At 41.8% G+C, this 19359-nt stretch overlaps 1 protein-coding gene and 1 long non-coding RNA gene across 12 annotated transcripts in view; one reads left to right on the top strand and one right to left on the bottom strand.

Annotated features, from left to right (window-relative positions):
- The first annotated feature begins 140 nt into the window (after positions 1-140).
- On the top strand, positions 141-1953 carry LOC122211717. The gene is made up of 2 exons (XR_006198781.1): positions 141-565; positions 1515-1953. It is a non-coding gene; the product is annotated as an uncharacterized LOC122211717 (long non-coding RNA).
- Positions 1954-5245: 3292 nt separating this feature from the next.
- Positions 5246-19359, bottom strand: part of RABGAP1L (RAB GTPase activating protein 1 like) — a 755410-nt gene continuing 741296 nt past the window's right edge. For all 11 annotated transcript variants that reach the window (XM_042925081.1, XM_042925083.1, XM_042925080.1 and 8 more), the window contains 4 exons: positions 19009-19092; positions 15800-15871; positions 11248-11445; positions 5246-10272 (listed from right to left, as the gene is read on the bottom strand). In XM_042925081.1, the coding sequence (XP_042781015.1) occupies positions 10120-10272; positions 11248-11445; positions 15800-15871; positions 19009-19092 (507 nt within the window). In that variant the 3' untranslated portion in view covers positions 5246-10119. The remainder of the gene's footprint in view (positions 10273-11247; positions 11446-15799; positions 15872-19008; positions 19093-19359) is intronic.

Below are 19359 nucleotides of genomic sequence, written 5' to 3'. Positions count from 1 at the left end.
CAGTCGCAGTTCAGAACCGCTGTCTCGGCCTACCTTCACTCAACCCCGGAAATAACGTATGGGTTTTCCGGCTCCAAGTCGGAAGTTGATTAGAGAGTCGGCTGACTCCGTCACCTCTAGGACACTGGGTTCGGTAGGCAGCCATCTTATCTAAAGCTAATTTGTGAGCCTCTTCGAAAAAAGGACAAAAACAGAGGGAGAAGGGGCAGGTTTTTTATGTTAAAAAGGGGAAGGATGAAGACGGTTAACGTAGAGGATCCTGAAGGAATAGTTCGGTTTTCAGTGGGTTCTGGCGTTCTGAATACGTCACCACGATTTAGCATCTACGATATGGTGGCGTCATCACCGAGCGCCTTGGGAGGTGGGGTCGCGCTGGCCACGTGACGGGGCCCACTCGAGCGGCCCGAGAGTTAAAGCGGCTGATGCGACAATTGTGGCTCCGCTTTTTTACGTTGACGAAGCACTTTTCTGGTACTTTCGGCACCTTCACCGACCATTCTGCAACCCTCTAGTTCTACCTCAGGGTTGGGATTCGATTTAACTGAGCCTGTGGACCAGAGAAAATGTAGGCTGGGATTTCCTGGGATTACATCATGTTCCTCTTTTCAGATTATTTTAGCCTTTGGCAGCCTTAAATCGTTGCAACACGGTTGGGAACAAACAGTAACCTCTGGGAAGTCAGAAAACCCTCACAGCTTTATATATCGCCCAAGGTAGCCATTAGAATCAGCAAGTCTGAGAAGCCAAAAAGCTACTAGAAAAGTGCAGGCTGATCATTGTCGTAGAGAAGATTCGGGAGTACAGCGCAAAAATACACGAACTGCAGCTACTCACAACACGCGTGAATCTCACAAACCTGACGTTAAGGGAAAGAAGCCAGACATACAAGAGTTCATGTCGTTTGGTTTTATTTAAATGAGGTCTAAAACCAGTAAAACTAATCGGCTGTGGTGTTAAAAATCAGGACAGTCTTTATTTGGATGGGGGACAATGACCGAAAACGGCCACGAGGAGGCTTTTAGTTTCAGTTACAGTTCGGTTTCTTGATTTGGATGTTGGTCAGAGGTGTGTTCACTTTGTGGAAATTTCATGGAGCTGTAAACTTAAGTGTAGTTTTCTTGTGTGTGTTATACTTAGCTGAGAGTTACATTTATAAGTAGGCCCAGGAGGGAATTTTCCTGAAAAGATGAAATGTTATGCTGATACACACAATTGTCAAAATTGATAGAATGAACTCTAAAGATCTGTGCGTTGTATTGTATGTTAATTCCTGTTTTCTTAAAAAAGTGTCCGGCCCAAAGCCTGGAATTATGTATACTTAAATTAGGAACAAATAGCCCATTGCCCTCCATGAAAGCTTGGGCTAATGCAGTGATTTCCCAGTTTGCTTGATGCACCTAGGGCAACTCTCCCCACCCCCAGATATCCTAAAGTTACAAGATTTTCGATGCCATCTATTATCCCCTGACTCCCAAATCCGCAACACCTCTCCTCTGGACTCTGCTTGTGCTTAGATGTCTGAGAAGTACATCAAATTCAACTCTTCAAAAAACACAAAAGCCTCCGGAGCCTCCTCACACCCCCTCAGTGTCTCCAGTTATTCTCCAGCTCTGCGAATGCTCACCTCAGACTCTTCATTGCTCCGGCCGTGGCATTTCTACTCGAGTCTTCAACCTCAAGTCCTACCCTCTGTGCTGTAGCAAGACTTACTGGCCCTACCTACAAAGTGTGTTGATAATCAAAACACTGCCGACAATCTCCACTGCTACCACTGAAGACCAGGCCGTAGTTACTTTATCCGGAGTTTTAGCATCGTAACTGTTTTCTCTCCTCACTGTGCCTTTGTAGTTTTCCACAGCAGCCAGAGTAATGTTTTCATGTTATTATATTCCTTTGCTTAACAGCCTCCAATAGCTTGCTGTTAGGCTGAGAATAAATGCAAACTCTTTGCCACGACCTAGCGTGTGCGGCATGATCTTATCTCACCTAAGTAGCATATCATGTCTTATCTTCCAGAACTCTTCTCTTCACCGCTCCCCGATCTCCGTGGTTTAAATCCAGAGTTTGCTGCGTCTCCCTCTTTCTCTCTGCTCCTCCCCTGCTCACGCTCTCTCTCTCAAAAATAAACATTAAAGATATTTTAAATCCACAGAGTTTGCTCTCACCTCAGAGTCTGTATTCTTGTGCTTTGCTCTCTGGAATGCTTTTCCTCCAGACCATCACATAGATCATTTCTTCATTTACTCAGGTCTCTCAAAAGTAACCTCAGGGATCCTCTTCTTGATGATACTAGATTTCAGAGAAGCAGAATCAGTAGGAGACAGATACTTATTACAAGGAATTAACTTCTGCATTGTGGGAACTGGCTAAGCAAGTCCCAAGTCTGTAGGCTGGACAAGCAGGAAGGGATTGTGGGCAGTCTAGGCCCCATGAAAACGGGTTGAAACTTTCATCCACACAAATCGGGGCGGGAAGAACGCCATTCTTCTCTCAAGTAAATCTCAGCCCTGCGTTAAGACCTTCCCCCTGATTCAATTAGGCCCACCCAGATTATCCCAGATAATCTCCCTTACTCAAAACTGATTAAATTACTATGCAAAATACTTTACAAAGCAACAGTGTTTGACTGAATCACTGGGAGTGTAGGCTAGCCAAGTTTACATATCAAAAAACCATTTTACCAACCTCATCGCCCTATTTCTCTCCACCCTCTTACCCTGTTTTTCTTCTTGGTAATTATTACCACCTGCCATATATTAGTCTTTTCCTACTACAACATTCTTGGGAGGGGGATTGTGGGCATTTTGCTTACTTCTTCCCTCCGATACATTCGAGAATGTCTTTTTTGGTTGTCACAACCGGGGAAATATTACTAGTATCTAGTGCGTAGAGGCCAGGGATGCTACTAAATATCCTACAATGCAGAGGACAGCCCCTCCCCCCACCAAAAAAAGAACGCTTCGGCCCAAAATGTCAATAGTTTTCTCTGAGGTTGAGAAAAATTCTTTGCTAGGGTTTAAGCTTCACAGAGGCAGTATCTTTTCGTCCACTTCATTTCTAGCACTTAGAGACTGGCACCAAAAAACAAAAACAAAAACAGACTGGCACAGTAGACAGGCAGTAAACTTGCTTGAATTAATGTAATGGACCTGGTAATCTGCATTTTGTTTTATTTTTATTTCTATTAAATACTATGATTTTTATTTTGTGAGTCCATGCTAAAGCCTGAACTTTTCCATTCAAGTAAACTTTTTTTTTTTTAAGTTCATTTTGAGAACAAGGAAGGGGGCAGAGACAGAGAATTCCAAGTAGGCTCTGCACTGTCACCTCAAAGCCCCAGTGCCAGGCTTGAACTCACTAACCATGAGATCATGACCTGAGCTGAGGCTGGACGCTTAACAGACAGAGCCACCCAGGTGCCCTGCAAGTAAACTTTTAAAAGATTTTGTTCTGTCTCCCTTTGACAGTAATCAAAAGCTTTGTTATAGGTGAAATTTCAAAAAGGTGAAATCAAGAATCCCATGCAAATATAAAAGGAGCATGTGACAACTATTTTATTCAACTCCGTTAATGAAGGAACCCAGTAAGTTGTTAAACATGTATCACAGTGCATTTGCATAATGGATACTTAGAGGCAACAATAATGGAATGTTAGTGTCAGTAAAGTTAGAGGGGCACCTGGGTGGCTCAGTGGATTAAATGTCCAACTTCAGCTCAGGTCATGATCTCACAGTTTGTGGGTTCAAGCCCCACATTGGGCTGTGCTGACAGCTCAGAGCCTGGAGCCTGCTTTTGATTCTGTGTCTCCCTCTCTCTCTGGCCCTCCCCTGCTTGTGTTCTCTGAAAAAAACCAAAACAAACAAAAACAAAACTTAAAAAAAAAAACCCATAAAGTTAGATACAAACTGGCTAATGTCTTACAGGGTAGTAAACTACATACAACCTTTGGCGTTATCCATTCCACTGAAAAGCAAGTAGGGACTTGCATCCCTCCGGACATAAATCTACAGTTTAACATGTAGCTTCAAGTATAGGACCTTTAATCAGTAGTGAACAGTGAATCCCATTTACTGTTCGTATCAAGAACCCTCGACCCATAACTGCAAACCTCGGTATTTATTTTCTGAATAATTTTGCTGTTTTACTTTTTTATGCAAAATTTCTTGTTTAAAATGCCACATTGGCCAGGGGCACCTGCCTGGCTCAGTTGGAAGAGCGTGTGACTCTTGATCTCGGGGTTGTGAGTTTGAGTCCCACGTTGGGTGTAGAGATAACTGAGAAAAAATTAATTAAAAAATGTGACATGGGCCAAACAGAAGAGGTGTCTGGTCTGGATTTGGACCACCAACCGTTTGATTCCACCATCTCTGATTAATATTTATTAACACGTGCTGAATTCTAAGAGGAGCCAACTAATTTCTTGGATTTCACGTAGGTTCCATGGACTCCCTGAACAAAATGCACATGGGGAATCTCTGCACTCTGCGCCCACTTCGAGAACTCCTCTGGAGTTCTGCTTCACTTACAGGACCACCCACCGTGCTGTACTTTGAAAGACTCTCAGCAGCTACCTCATCCAGGATGAGCCAATCCAATGTTGTGAGACTCTGCAATGGGGACACGGAGACGGTAGACCAGCAGGTCACCTGAAGAGAAAACTTGTGAACTTGGGAGTTGTGTTCCTGGAAGCAGGAAAAGCTTGTTTTCCGAGAGAGAAGCAGCAGCAGATAACCATGACCTGGGAAGACACGCAGATTATGAAACAGTTGCCTACGTTCCTGATGGCATTCCAGTCCTTGTCCCAGTGTCTCTTTAGGCCCAGCTGTTTGGCCTTTGTGAGATGACCATACCTAGTCCTTTTAATTAATTGCCTTATGATTAAACTAGCTGTGAGAGCGTCTGCTACTTGCTACCAAGGAATCTCTATAGAAAGAATAGGGCACTTGGCCGTGCCGCCGTGCACGGTACCAATTTGCAGGGTAGAGCCTGGAGCAAACTCCTGGCATAGTTTTTCTTTCTAAGTTGACTGGAGTCTAGTGTCAGGTAAGAAGTGTTATGTAAACAGTGGGTTCAGGGGATTCAGAATAAAGTCAACTAGAAACGTCAAAAAGACATATATGGACTTCAGAACATTTATTACTACTTAGTGGGGCCAAAGGGGGCAACACAAACCACTGAAAACATCACCGACTCACAGAAATAGTCACCTTGTCACCTTTTGGTTGAATTTGTTTATTTCACAAGGCTTCATTCACACATGAAAACAAGATACTAATCCAAGTTCATAACTGTTAAAAAAGTAAACATTTCTTGGGACAATGTACAATAAATTGCACTTTTCTTAACAAGCATTACATTTACAGATAGCATGTACTATACATAATACATGGAATTATGGAAACATCGAATTGGTCAGTGTTCACAGAGGCTGCTCATCCATGTTTCTTTTGTAGTCAGCACTACAATCAACTCCTTTCTTCTAGAACCTGTTTTCATCAGAGAAGTCATGGGCAAAATCACAGAACTCATAAAAATAAATGGTACAGAATTTCTGCTACCTCCTCAGCAAGGGAAAGGTAGGAGTTGAAAGAAAGGAAGTGATGCTCATTGAGAAAGTTCTTCCTTCATTTGAACTGAGGATCCAGACGTTATGCAAAACATCAAAAATGGAGAAAGTGAGGCAAAAGGCTATTGGGTCATCTTGGATTCTGGGACCATCTCCAGCTTTATTCTTGTGCTTGCATGACACCAGGGTCCTGATGCATTTATACACTTATAATTGAGTTTCCTCATACTTTATTCCACATATAATATAGTTATTAAACGTTACATTTTAATGGAAAAGATTTTACATGTTTTAACTCATTGCCAATGAAAAAGGAAAATAACTTTAAAATGTTTGGTTTTTACTCAACGATGCTTTAAAGTTTTCAGAATACTACTAATGACAGACCAAGGACGGAGGTGGAGAGAATGGACATGTTGATGATGTCTTTATAACATGTAACAAATTCATTCGGAGAGACACTGGCCGTGCAGTCTTTTAGATGGAAGCCGGGAAGGGAACACCTGACAGCCCACTGTAGTCCCTAAGCTACTTGTAAACACCTACTTTTCTCCTCACATCTCACAGTCATCAGCTGTGGAGGTACAGCCCACATGGAGGTGTTCATTTTGGTTAACTTTTGGGAGAGAGGGGAATTCCTAAGATTAAGGGCTTTGCCTGTATTACACGGACGTCACTTTGCGAAAGGAAAGGTGTTCTAGAACAGTTCCAGCTCAGCGTGACGTCAGCATGGCAACCAGAGGGAAAGACAGTTCTGTATTTGGTAGTAGGAGACACGGGCCACTAGACTTTTGGTTGGCCTCGGCTGTATTCAGTGGCACGGTACCTGGCTGTACAAGAAAGGCAGGGATGTTCCCTGTGGAACCCTACCACTCACGCGCACACGCAAATCTAACGGTGTTCAAGTTAAACAACAGAGTTGGTCCATTGTCTCATTTACTTGTAACTGAAGCAAGAAAAGCAGAGCTATTTTAGACTTTGTGGTTCGTTTTAACGAGGAAGTTGTACAATAGAATCCTCTTGCTGAGTAATTAAAAGTGTTCTTTCCCAGAGAGAGAAAACAGACCAGGTATTTAATTTTTTTAATTTATTTTTAAATTTTTCCCTTAAAGAGGTCCTGAAATCAGACAACCACTCTGGCAGGATAATTAGGCTGATTTCAGCTACAGAAAACAAGATCCCTTACATTAGTTAGATACATGATCTTCATCCTCAGTAACAAATCAACTCCTTTAAGGATTTCTCATCTCACACCCTAAACTGTGTATTCTCTTGTTTTTCTCACTTCCTCTGGGAAATAAAGCCATAGCTATTAACTGTTAAATATTTTAAGGAAATGGAGGAGGTGTTTGAGAAAAATAAATATTAATACATAGTATAAAGGAATGAAAATTTTGGAAAAAATATGAAACAAGATAACTATTATTATTAAATATCCCAACATCAGTGCAAAGATTGCTTTTGTACTTTACTATGGAAATTTAAGACGACCAGTGGAGAAATTACTAACTTACTAGCTGGGAGAGGGAAAGAGAGGTTATATATGGAAAGAGAGGTCGTAGGCCCATATGACATTCCTATTAGTGTTTCTGATAAGCACTCATAAACAGGACATTAGGTAACTGAGAATATCTTTGCATTAAATTATATGTAACTAAATATAACCAAATTGTGCCATAGCTTGGGATGTGGGAAGCTAGCAAACATGTGCACCGCAAAATTCAGCCTGGTTTCTTTCAGCTTGAAAGAATGTGTTAAACAAGAGTCTCGAGATACAAAAGCTAATGAACTGAACTATGAAATTGAAATTCATTCCCTTAATTTATTCTGCAGAATTTAATGAAAGAAGAAATCATCACTCTTTAGAATTCTGCAAATGTTGGATTTTTTGGAGGAATGTTTTCTACAACATATCCTAGGAAAAGACAAAAAAACACTCTAGAATATTTGGAAATTTCCTAGATATTTGGGTTAGTTGATATCTAAAAGAAATTCAAGAGAAGAGTGGCAATTTTTAAATATGTTTCAAAATAAGTGAAATTAAAACTAGCAGTTACTTAATACCGGGATGCACAAGTTTGCAAACTGTATGTGGGGAAGGATATGTGGTTTGGGAGAGTGCTATGAGAACATATTGAATGAATAATCACATCCTATACCAAATTTTGAATTTTCTATCTTTAGTATTGCTACTGACCCAAAGGCATTGCACAAAGGAACAGTTCAGACTTATGGTACCAATACACGTACCTAAGTATGATATGGAACTGGAGAAGAAGAAAAAAATCTATAGATGGCCACTAAAATCTTTTGAAAGAGTTAAGAGAAAATGCAAAAGACATTACACATTTGGAATGCAGGTACCTGGTGATTTTGTTTAAAGAAAAAAAGATGTTAGGGGCTCTGGAACTGAGCCAGGTGTACAGGTAAGGACTGAACCCACAGCCATTCTATTTGTCCCTCAACTGCGATGTAAGGAAAATACTGCAATTTAGGCATTCTGTGGAATGTGCTGATTTTTAGAGGTTAAAAAGAGCTCTTACAGTAAAACTATGAGAGTCACAAAACACAAAAGAACATCTTTAATTTAGCTGGCCATTTCATAAGGCAACTTGTACAAGGCTTCCTGGAATAAAAGCATAAAGTACCAGCAAAGCTAAAAAATTATACTGAATGATTTACAGAAACAAGTACCAAGATGCAATTTTTCTAGCCATTATATTTAAACAACAACAACAAAAAGATTACCTTTTCTAAATCACCGAGTAGGGAATATTAGTCAACACACACTCAAGAATGCTGGATTATTTTCTTTTTGGTACAAGGAAATGAATATTATAATGAAAGATGTCAGGACCAAACAAATAATTCTGTAAAAAAAGTATTATTTGATGAGTGTAACAAAGGGTAACATCCATATCTGTTTAATGGGTTGTAGATGATATAAACACAAGTGAAGGGGACTTAACTTTTTAGAGTTTAATGATCATTTTGGAGGAAAGGATCTACCACAAGCAACTTGTAGCACGTGCTCCCGGAGTCGAGATGGCTCTTCCTTAATTTTTACTTCCAAGAATGTGTTACTCTTAATTGCAACATGTGGCACAGACGAGAATCCCTGTGGCACTACAGAGTTTAAGGTCCTTGCTAAGAACGTGTTCAACAATGAAGCCAAGGATGAGTATCACTAAATGTTATTGTACATGCTGGCAGCAGTTTGGGTGGTGCAAAGGACCGAAGGCCTCCAAACTAGCTTAGAAGATGGGAAAATTGGTTTTGTCCTTACCAAAGGATTTCCTGCAAGGACGATCCACACAGACATGTTAAATATCATTGAAAAAACAATTTCCACCAACTTTTAAACACTAGCTTTCCCTTTCCAGGAGATAAGTATTTCTATAAAGGTTTTGTATTCAATCAAAAATGTTACCAATGCATTCGCATCTCTTCCTCTCGGGTACCAAGGGCACATTTGTAGGGAGATACAGAAATCAGGAAAAGTTGCCCAACAGTAAACTAAGATCATGTGAAGCTGGCCTGTATTTCCCATTTCATAACTTTAAAAAGCTACAGTATATTAGTGTTTCCTTAGCAAATATATGTCAATATCAAATGAAATACTCTGTCCCTGGTTCTCCATTTCATTTTAAGCACAGTGTCTGAACCTGGGCCTCTCTAGGCTTGTCTGGTAAAGGTTCCCTAATGCTGCCGCTCACACTAGACCCTCCTGACTTCACGTTTGCTGCAAGTGTTCATACTTAGGAATATGCAATCCCCATGCAGAGTTTCTCAAAAGGACCCGTTAGAATACTAGGGCCAAATGGTTTATCTTCTCCTGCGTTTATCAAAATCCCAGTGCCTTTCATCTAGCGTGTATTGTCAATAGTCTATCTTATTCTATGATTCTTGCCACTTCACTTCCAGATATACCCAACAGAAAATGAAAATAAACTAATTCCTTTTGGGGACTGCTCAATCCCAGGTTTACTCTTTGGACAGGATTATCGTTATCCAGGGAATCACTTTCGGGAAGAAACCTGATGGTCGTCACGAATGGCCCCACAGTGTGCTTTCTGTGAATAAGTCCTGAAAAGTTAAGAGCTTTCGGTTTCAATCTTTTTTTCTCTCTTTCTTCTTCTTTTTTTTTATTTGCTGTGACAAATATCATCTTATCACTTCAACCTTGGAATAAAAGACATCTCCATTTTTATGGAAGATAAAAGTAATTACGAATAATTAGTTCTAAATAAAAGGCATTTAGTTCTGAATTACTTATTTCCAACTAAACATCAGGCATATAAAATAATGTGTAATCACTATGATGGAACTGAACGTGGCCTCCCATGAAGAAGCTCGAAAACAGGTATTCAACATAAGTCAGGGCAGTTTAAGTAACATCCCTTTGAAAAGTATCAAACAAGAAAGAGAGCTACTGAAAGATTCTGGCTTGCTTTCTGGCCTCCTTTACTTTCCTTCAAAGGGACACTGGGGAGAGTCCTCCTGGGTTTCTGTCACTTTGATCATTGTGCTCTTGTGCTCGGGCGAGGCTGGAACTATGTGCTCTCCTTGGGTGGCTGGGTGGCCTGTGGTGGCTGCAGCGGCTGGGTGCCCGTGGCCGTTTTGATAGAGTTCAGGGTTTTGCTAAACCAAGAGTTTTTTGCAGCTTGGATTTCATTCATAAGGGCTCCTCTCTGATGTTCAAGTTCCTAATTAAAAAAAGAAAATCATTGCATTGTATAAATGTTTACCCTCTGCCCCCCAAATTAAGAGTATACTGCTTTTTGGAATCCCCAAGTCTGTATGAGCCATAGCTTTCCTCCCACAAAACCCAGGAGAGATTAAATTGGCTTCTTAATGCACTTTAGAGTTAAAAGAGTTACCGCTGAAAATCAGAAACTGCTTTCTCTGAACAGTGAAATGAAACCTCATTTTATCCACCCCCCCCCCACCCCCCCCACCCTGGGCAATCTCGGTCTGAATTTAGGCTCGGGTTCGAAACCACAACTAAACATAGACGTGTGCATGGGCTGAATCTGAATTTTCACTGATAGTGTAAGCATGAATGAGTTCTAGTTCCAAACACATGGTCTTTGCCCCTGAGGACATACAGGGTCCAGCACAAAAATAGGTTATGGCGATGGGTAAGGATCTTGGGGAAAAGGGAATGGGGAACAGTCCATCAGAATCCAGGATGATTTTTCTAATTATGTTATCTTCCAACATGGAAAGAGATTATGGGAAAAGGGATCTGGTAAAACCAGGGAAAGACGAAGGATAGAAAGCCCCTCCAAGAAGCAGGGGTATCAGCCAATGTTCAACTGTTCAGGGAGGGATAATGGAGAAAGTCTGGCCTTTCATTTTCAGGATCAGCTACCAAAGTGGCTAAGTTCGATGAGAAAGGACCTTGGCAAAAAACACAAAAAACCGGAAAAAGCATATGCCTAAGTTCCCCCAAGATCTCATTTTAATTATTACATTTTCATTTAAAACTATGCGTTTATGTCACTGCTTAAACACGATGACGTAACACGCGACTACGCGGGACACCTCGGTAGGCAAACAACGTAATCACCTATGGAAGCGTCTCAGACTCTGAGCCAGACACGCACGTTCCAAAGCGTGAGAAGGTGTCCCGGCGCCCTAACTGTTTGCTCCTGTTGATCCTTTACCAGATCACCAACCTGGATTTTGCACTTAGCCTCCACCAGCTGCAGCTTGGTCTGCGCCAATTCCAGCTCCAACTCCCTCAGCTGCTTCTTCAGGGAGTCCTTCTCGTCGTCCGGCTCGATCCCCTGGTCCTCTCTGCTGATGGCCGCTAGTTTCAAAGTGCCCTCTTTGCTGAAAATGTCACTGCAGTGTTTACACGTCATCATCTTACCCTGAAACATCCGAAAGGGATAACCAACCTCAAACCATTTCATAGCATAACGCGCTTCCTGAAACAACAGGACACGGGTTTTATTGAGACTCTGCTTGTGGTCATCAGATGCAGGTCTGTTTCTGGAGGTAATTACTTGTCTTGTGCTGCCACCAAAATGGTTTTAGTCAGCACAAAACCCAACTTTGCAAGATAGGTGCTCCTTTTTTTCCATAAAGTATCTCTAGGGAGACCCTGGAAACGGAAAATATTATAGCATCTCTCTGAAATCTGTTCTAGGAATGTTGGGCTTCCACTCCTCTTCCTCGAGCGCCATGCCATACGCTCTACGAGCAGTGTCTCGTTTAATCCTACAGCGAGGTCATCAGGTACTATTAAAACCCCCATCGTACCCGTGAAGAAACTCAGAGTTTAAGTACCTAGCCCACAGCAGACTGAGAAAGGGCATGATGACTAACCTAAATCTATCCTTCCCACAAATAAAGCTTAGGTCCTTTTGTTCAGCTTTAAGCAAAGATGACCATTACTGTTCCAGGTAATGAAGGTAACTCTGCCACATGCCGAGATTGCCAGTCAGGCACACAGCACTCTCTTCAAGACAACAGTGCTATTGTTGTCTTAAAATATATGGAATATTTCTATTTTAATGTACTATCATTATAATCTGTCCACAACAGAAACCATACTCCTCTCTTCACACACGCGCGCACACACGCACACACACACAGAGCAACTCTCCCCACGCTTCTGTGTCATTGTGCCTATTTCTACCATTTAGGCCTGAACACTTTGGGGTTATCTTCTCATTGCCTCCTCCTTCAATCCATATTCAGCTGGTCATTAAATGATTTCTCTGACATGTCCAAGCTCCCCCATCCCAGGCCTGAATCCCTAAAAGTCACCTTCTCAGCCCCCACTGATTTCTTTCTTCTCCCATCCTTAAAGCACTCTTCAGATTCCTACCTGATTAATATTCATTAGTCACTTAAAAGATATTTGTAACTCTCAAGAACCTTTTGAGGATAATCAGCCCGCTACTGGCACTAAATCGGCACACAGCAAGTATTTGTTATATATATTTATTGTTGACCAAATAAAATGTTAAAGTGGTGGCTTTTGATCTTAAATGATGAAAAGTTTACCAAGCTGGGTAAGCAGTGTTATTAGGCTGAACTGAGGGAGGAGGACATTTCAGCAGGGAGAACACTGTGTGCAGAGACACCGGCCCTTCACAGGACCGCAGGGAGCCTGAGATGGCTCGAGCGGGAGTAAATGGCGCAAAAGGGAGAGGCAGGAAGTGAGAAGGGTTCTCCACGGCCATGATGTAACGGTCCTTAAATGTAATGCTATCGAATCCTGCTTTTATCCTACAGAAAATGCATTCACTCACTCTATCCTGTGCTATCTGTTGGAGAGAGACCAATGAGCCTCATGACGCTGCAGTCAGGCGAACACGCTGAGTACAAAGCTGTGGTAGAGACTGCAGGTTCCCACCAGATCCGTCTCCCGCGCTGCCAGCGGTGAGCCTGACGCAGCGCTCCCCTTCTTCCCTGATAACAGAACTCCTGATTTTATTTGGGCTGGCAGTTTGCCCAGTTACAAGGTGCCATTTCCCAGACTCCCCTGAGGCAAGGTGTGCCCATGAAATTAAGTTCTGATATGTGAGCGGAAGGATGTGTGGTAGGGAGCTTAAGGAAGCTACTTAGAGCTCACCCTGCTGGAGCTGGGCCCTAGTACCGTCCCGTCGCATCTCCTTCCAGCCTAACATTCTACCATGGAATGTGGGTGTGATGGAAGAAACTCCAGTTGACAGGTTTGACTTTTAGGTCACCGTGAGGATGGAAGGTCGCTAATGCTGTGGATGTGGGTCACTAATAACTGATGAGCTTGGACTGCTGATGAAACCACGGATCTTTCTAGCCCTAGACTTATTTTTACATGAGAAAATCAACATCTTCTATGTTTAAGCCAATGTTGATTTGGGTTTCCTATATGTGGCCAATCTAAGCCTAAACTGATGCAGAGAGAGAGTCAAATATACACTGGGGAATGCTCATTCTGATCACAGAGTAGAGGATTATCTTAAGGGGGAACGGTTTCATGGGAGGATGGAAAAATCAAAAGCTGCAGCATCGCGCCAAACGAAATGAAAAGGAAGTAGCTCTGATGAAACAGGATGTAGTATGGAAATGACTAAGGGTGTGGAGAGTAGAGTCCCACTCCCTGGGTTCAAATCCTGGCATTACTGTTTACCGGCTAAGTGACCTTGAGATCATGAATTACCTATTTTAGTAATCATCAATAAAAACAAGACATGGTAAATCATTAAAAAGAAGATATAATAGTATCTACCTTCTCAGAAGCTGTGAGGATTAAATGGGGAAATCCTTGGAACAGTACACACAGTAAGTGTTTAATAGGTGTTAGTTATTCTTTATTCAGCTAAAACAAGTTCAAATTCCTCTTCCCGAATATCATGGCCTCTCATTAGATAACCCTACCTCCTTATCCAGTATTTCCCTCTATTCCTTCGTACATATGCTAATCACACAGTCTCCTTGATGAAATACCAAAATGCTCATTCCAATTTCTGGGTCTTCAATAACAGTGTTTTCCAGAATGTCATTAAAAATTTTTTTTTAATTTTTAATGTTTATATATTTGTGTGTGTGTGTGAGAAAGAGAGAGAGAGAGAGAGAGAGAGAGAGAGAGAGAGAGAGAGGGGCAATGCAAGCAGGGAAGGGGCAGAGAGACAGGGAGACACAGAATCCAAAGCAGGCTCCAGGCTCTGATCTGTCAGCACAGAGCCCGATACAGGGCTTGAACCTGTGAACCATGAGATCATGACCTGAGCCAAAGTTGGATGCTTAACCGACTGAGCCACCCAGGTGCCCCCAGAATGTCTTTTTAAAATCCTTCTAACAGAATTCTACCCATCCTGCTTCAGTCCAACCTCCTCCATAAAGTCATCTCTGGTCTGTAGTTCTTATGATTTTGCTTTCTCTACAACCCGGATTGTCATCCAACTCAACGCTGACTTACATGCTTTTGAACTATTTCCTAAAGGTTTCATGGGCATATGTATAACTTGCTCCTGCAGGAAAATTCTAAGCTTCCTGTTATACATAATTTCCATAAAACAATAGAAGTCTAATAGCTGTGCACATAGTTGGATGCTCAATAAAACCTCGAGTATCCACGTAAATCCATTTCATTTCTATTTCCACAAAGATTTTAGTTCAGGATGGTGAACCCTTTTATGCCAAGGCACTTCATCAACTGAGTGTCGGTCAGTGTAAAAAGAATGATAAAGGCTAAGTACGAAGAGGGGTAAAGGTGGACCAGAGAGCAAAGGTATGAGCCCCGAATTCTAGGGTTTGGGCGGGGAGATGACCAGCTTTATAGTCACTAATAATCTCAGAATGTTTAAGAAAAAAACACGTTTGGAATACAAAGTCAGAACAAGGTTCATTCATATTTCAGTTCTCATGTCTCAGGTTTTCAGGTTATAAACTTATAAAAATATGTATCTATTGTATGCCAACTACTAAGCTAAGCACTTTGTATATGTTATCTTATTTAATCTGCAAAATAACCTGATGAGGCAGGTAATGTTATATCTGTTTTACAGGATACAAAATAAAGCTTCGAGAGGTAAATAACTTGTCCAAGTTGTTAAATGAATGCATTTATTCACTAGCATGAAACCCGAATATATTCAAAGAGAACTCTGTCAGGTTTCTGTAACACAGATCACAAGAGCTGGGTGTGCCCACACTGCCTCTTAAGAAGACCAATTCACGTGGTTTACTGTGGTTTCTATGGAATAAGCGATTGCTATTTTCACATAATCAACAAAAGGAGTTTTACCACCAGGGGGCAGTATATAAAGAAATGCCATTGGTTTTCTTTAAAAACAACCCTCTAAAAAACTGGTGGAGAGCAATGGGATGATCCTCCTGGGTTGCACCCCGAAGCCACATCGATTCAGGCACAGGTGGGATGCGGGATGCAGGCTGCAGAGGCCTCCCAGCTGTCTACTGTCCCAGAATGCTCAGGGGCCTCTTGGGACAAGGCTAAAGTCCTTACCACCTGCCTCTGACAAGCCCTAAGATTTATGGGGATGCAACCTTTCTGCTGGCTGGGAAGAGGATCGTGCCCCAGTCGGAGACAGATGCTGCTTCCCACAATTCCTAAATCCTTTGAAACAACGAGAGGGGCAGGGTGGGTGTGATGTCTCACAAACTGTCCTGCCCGTGGGGCATCCTCACGGGCTGGGATCGTCCTATCCGGGACTGACTAAAGACTGTGTGAATTTGGAAGAAATACCAGAGATCTGTTTCATTCTTCCTCACCTTTACCACTTCCAGCTCCTCCTTGCTGGCTGTTTGCTGTTTCTCCAGTCTGGTACTTAACTGGGAGCAGATCTGAAGAAAAGAAAAGAGTTTCTTTACTGGAAAGTAGACCGACTCTTGCACAGCACGGGCACATGACTGTTTATCAACTCATATGAATTACTCTCGCTTCTCGGATGATGCTAAAGAGATTGAGCAAAAGAACAGCCCCACAAATGCAATGCGCATCAGAAAGCCTGACAGTGTTCTGTGTGTAAAGCCTATCTTAGTCTTAATTAGAGGAAAAACACGTGGGGTATTTTGATTTCTGTCACTAGCCAAATCTGTGACTAGTTCCAGTGGATTCCTGTCCTATTTTGGAATCAACCTATGGCATCTTTGCTGAGTGTCAGTTCTGTGCAAGGTACCATTCTGGAAATCTGATGAAAAGAATGCTGGACCAGAAACTGCTCGTGTCTACAGTCACACAGAGAGTCTCTGTTTTCAATTACCAGAGTTTCCCTAAAACGTGGCAGAGGGGATAAAACAGTTAAAATGACCAGAAATTAATAAAGACTAAAATTCTGATCTCGTGGTTTGGCAACATGGAGTGAAATAAAAAGCCTGAGGTCCAGCTCTAGTACTTTCCTTGGGCAAACTCACGAATCTAAGCTTCAGTTCTCTCCTCAATACTAAGTGCCGTGCTGTGATAATCAATGGGGAAAAAAATGTACATAAAAGATTCAGTATAGCACCTGGCCTATAGTAAGTGCTCATTAAAGAAAATCTGATCATTACTGATTCTGAAAGAAGGTGCTAACAAGAAGTACTAGGGACAGGTAGAAATCAGCGCTTTCAAAGCTAAAACCAACCAGACAAACAAACAAGCCATTTGCTTAAAAAAAAATACTAGAAGTTCAAATTCCTTGAGTAACATATGAATCTTTTATTTTTGAAAAAATGGAGTAAAAAATGTTAGGGGATGTAAAATTTTAAAGTGCAACTTGAACTAAAAACGTAAAAGATCTACTTCTATTATCAAAACAGATATTTTTTTAAAAATCCCAGTCTACTCAAAAAATGGCTCTAGAGAGCAGGGCCTGCTGGTTGCGTTCAGTTTCTGATTTCTCCAGCTCTCAGCCTGTAAATGATGACTAGGGCTGTATCGGCTGATGTGAAAAAGAAGCAGTCTCCTCAGTAATTTTGGCAAACCAGAAACCCTTTCAAATAACCCCGAAGATTCCATAATAAGGACAATAATAGCCAATTCCAACTATAGAATGCTTTTGGATTATGTTTCATGTCCTAATTATCTTCAGACAGATGGGTCCATTGCCTTTACATGACTGGTAGTGCCTGCCAGATAATATTCGAGAACAGTCCCAAAGATTACTATTTTGAAGAGTGCTACATATGGCGGCCACCCATGGCCTAATGTGGGGATGGAAAAAACCCATTTGCAGTGATGGCAAGTTCCATAGCGCATGGTCTTTAATGTTCCTCGTATTGGCTAATGTCTACCCATCCCTTCTCCTAGTTATCCAATCGGAAAATCTAGGGATCAGTGTTTTCCCTGGTCTCGCAAGAAATGACTACATTCCTCTTCTCCATTTTCATTACTACTTATTTTAGTTCAGGGCCCTGTATTTTCTCACCTGGCCTCTGCTGTTAGCCTCTTACTGGTCCGTATCTTTGCTTGTGGGACTCCCCATTGGTTTCACATTTCTCACTGGGACAGATTAGTGCCACCAGTATTTCCCCCATCATGCCACTTTCTTGCTCAAACATTCCTACTATAAACAGAATAAAATCCAAGCTCCTCAGTCTAACTGAAGAACCCTCCTTGAACTGGGACCCAACTCACCTTTACTTCTTTTCTGTACTTGAAACTCTTGACAAAACAAAACTATTTCTATTCGCTAACTTATCTCCGTGGCTTTGCGTGTGTTCTCTGTTCCCCATTTCTTTCCTCCTCTGCCTCCGCACACCCAAATCTTGCCTCGCCTTCGAAGCACCGCTCAAATCAACCCTCCTCCAGGAAGGGTTTTATTTCCCATGGTCAGTAAGTTCCCTTTTCTCTTATTTGTGCACAGGTGTTATCTCCCTGTTACAAGAGCAGCGTCTAAAGGGGAGAACTTGAATTAACTCCTCTTTTATTCCCCCAAAGAATCAAGCCTCTCAGACAGCAGACATTAAATAAACATATATTGATTATCATAAAAGAGAGTAAGACAGCTCTGAAGCCTTATTTCTAAGCAATCTTCCACAAAGGAGAAGAACCCTTCTGAAAAGACGTTCATAATATATGAAGTGCACTGGTCGCAAATATCAGCATGGATGACATAACTCACATTTTTATTTACATAGCAGCAATGCATATTCAGTATATTACAGTGATTATTTCTAATTGGCAAGGTTAAGGGGGGAGGGTTTCTTTGTGCGTTTCTACCCTTTCTCAATTTTCCATGAGGAACAGAAATTTCATTTCTAAGCAGAAAAACACATGTTAATAAAAAAGAGTAAGAATCAGACTTCAAACTCCCATATGAGGCAAGAGACCCCAGAGAAATTCTTAAGCTGAGGAGGTGGCACAATACGGTGCCTTGATTCTGGAACACTGGAACTTCAGCAGTCCACTCGAGGCTTTCTCGGCAATGTGGAGTCCTTGCCGTGTGCTAGGCATGAGCAGCAGGCACGAGATGATACTACGCAAGCTGGAAAGAGGGCTTTCTGGAAGCATTCTGGCGATGGGGTCAGGGCCAGATGCATCCTCAAGGAGAGCAAACCCTCCGCTAAGAGATCAAAGGTTCCCAACAGAATGTCTCCTGCTAGCATTGGCCACAGTTGGGTAAGGCCACAGAGCCATGTGGGATGAGGAATCGCTAAACCTTAGTCCTCTGCAAAGAGGCAAATGTTACTGGGGAGGTCTATTTGAAATCATCTTCTGAGTAGGGCAGAGACGGGATCCCAATGGTAATAATACAGTTTCCTGTTCCTCTGAATCTACCAAACATCGTAAACAGCCAACAGATTGTTCTGTTCGGTATCATGTTATCAGCAAGCATGTCCGCTCACTGTCTATTTCAGCGGAGAAAGTAAGCCACCCAGTGTAATGAATGTACGTAGTCACTATTCTGAAAACTCTAAAAACAAAAAAATGTTTTTTTACCCAAAGAGAAACAATAAGAATAATCACTTTTACAGCAACATGAGCCACAGTAGCACACTACCTGCTTATACTCAGCGATGATCGCAGTGGTCTTCTTTATTTCATATTCTGCCTTCTCCAGCTGTTTCCGAAAGACTTCTTTCAGCTAGAGAGAGGGAGGATGCAAAACATCAAGACTCAAAGTCCTCATCAATTTCCACAAACACCTATACTTAAGTCGGCCCGGTCTGGTCAATGCCAACGTTAACAACTACAACTAGATAAATTTTCCTCTCTGAAGCTATTTCTCGAGCATTTGAAAAGCCTAATCATGTCCAGAGATGCAGAAATATTTCTTTCCTGTAATGTGTAAGACATATGAGCCCTATGAGCCCATCATAGAGCTGCTTATCACTTACTTTATAAATATATT

Source organism: Panthera leo, chromosome F3 (genome assembly GCF_018350215.1).
Source record: "Panthera leo isolate Ple1 chromosome F3, P.leo_Ple1_pat1.1, whole genome shotgun sequence".
In the NCBI taxonomy this organism is placed as follows: Eukaryota; Metazoa; Chordata; class Mammalia; order Carnivora; family Felidae; genus Panthera; species Panthera leo.
Note: the sequence above shows the minus strand (reverse complement) of the source record. Positions and strands in the feature narration are given on the sequence as shown.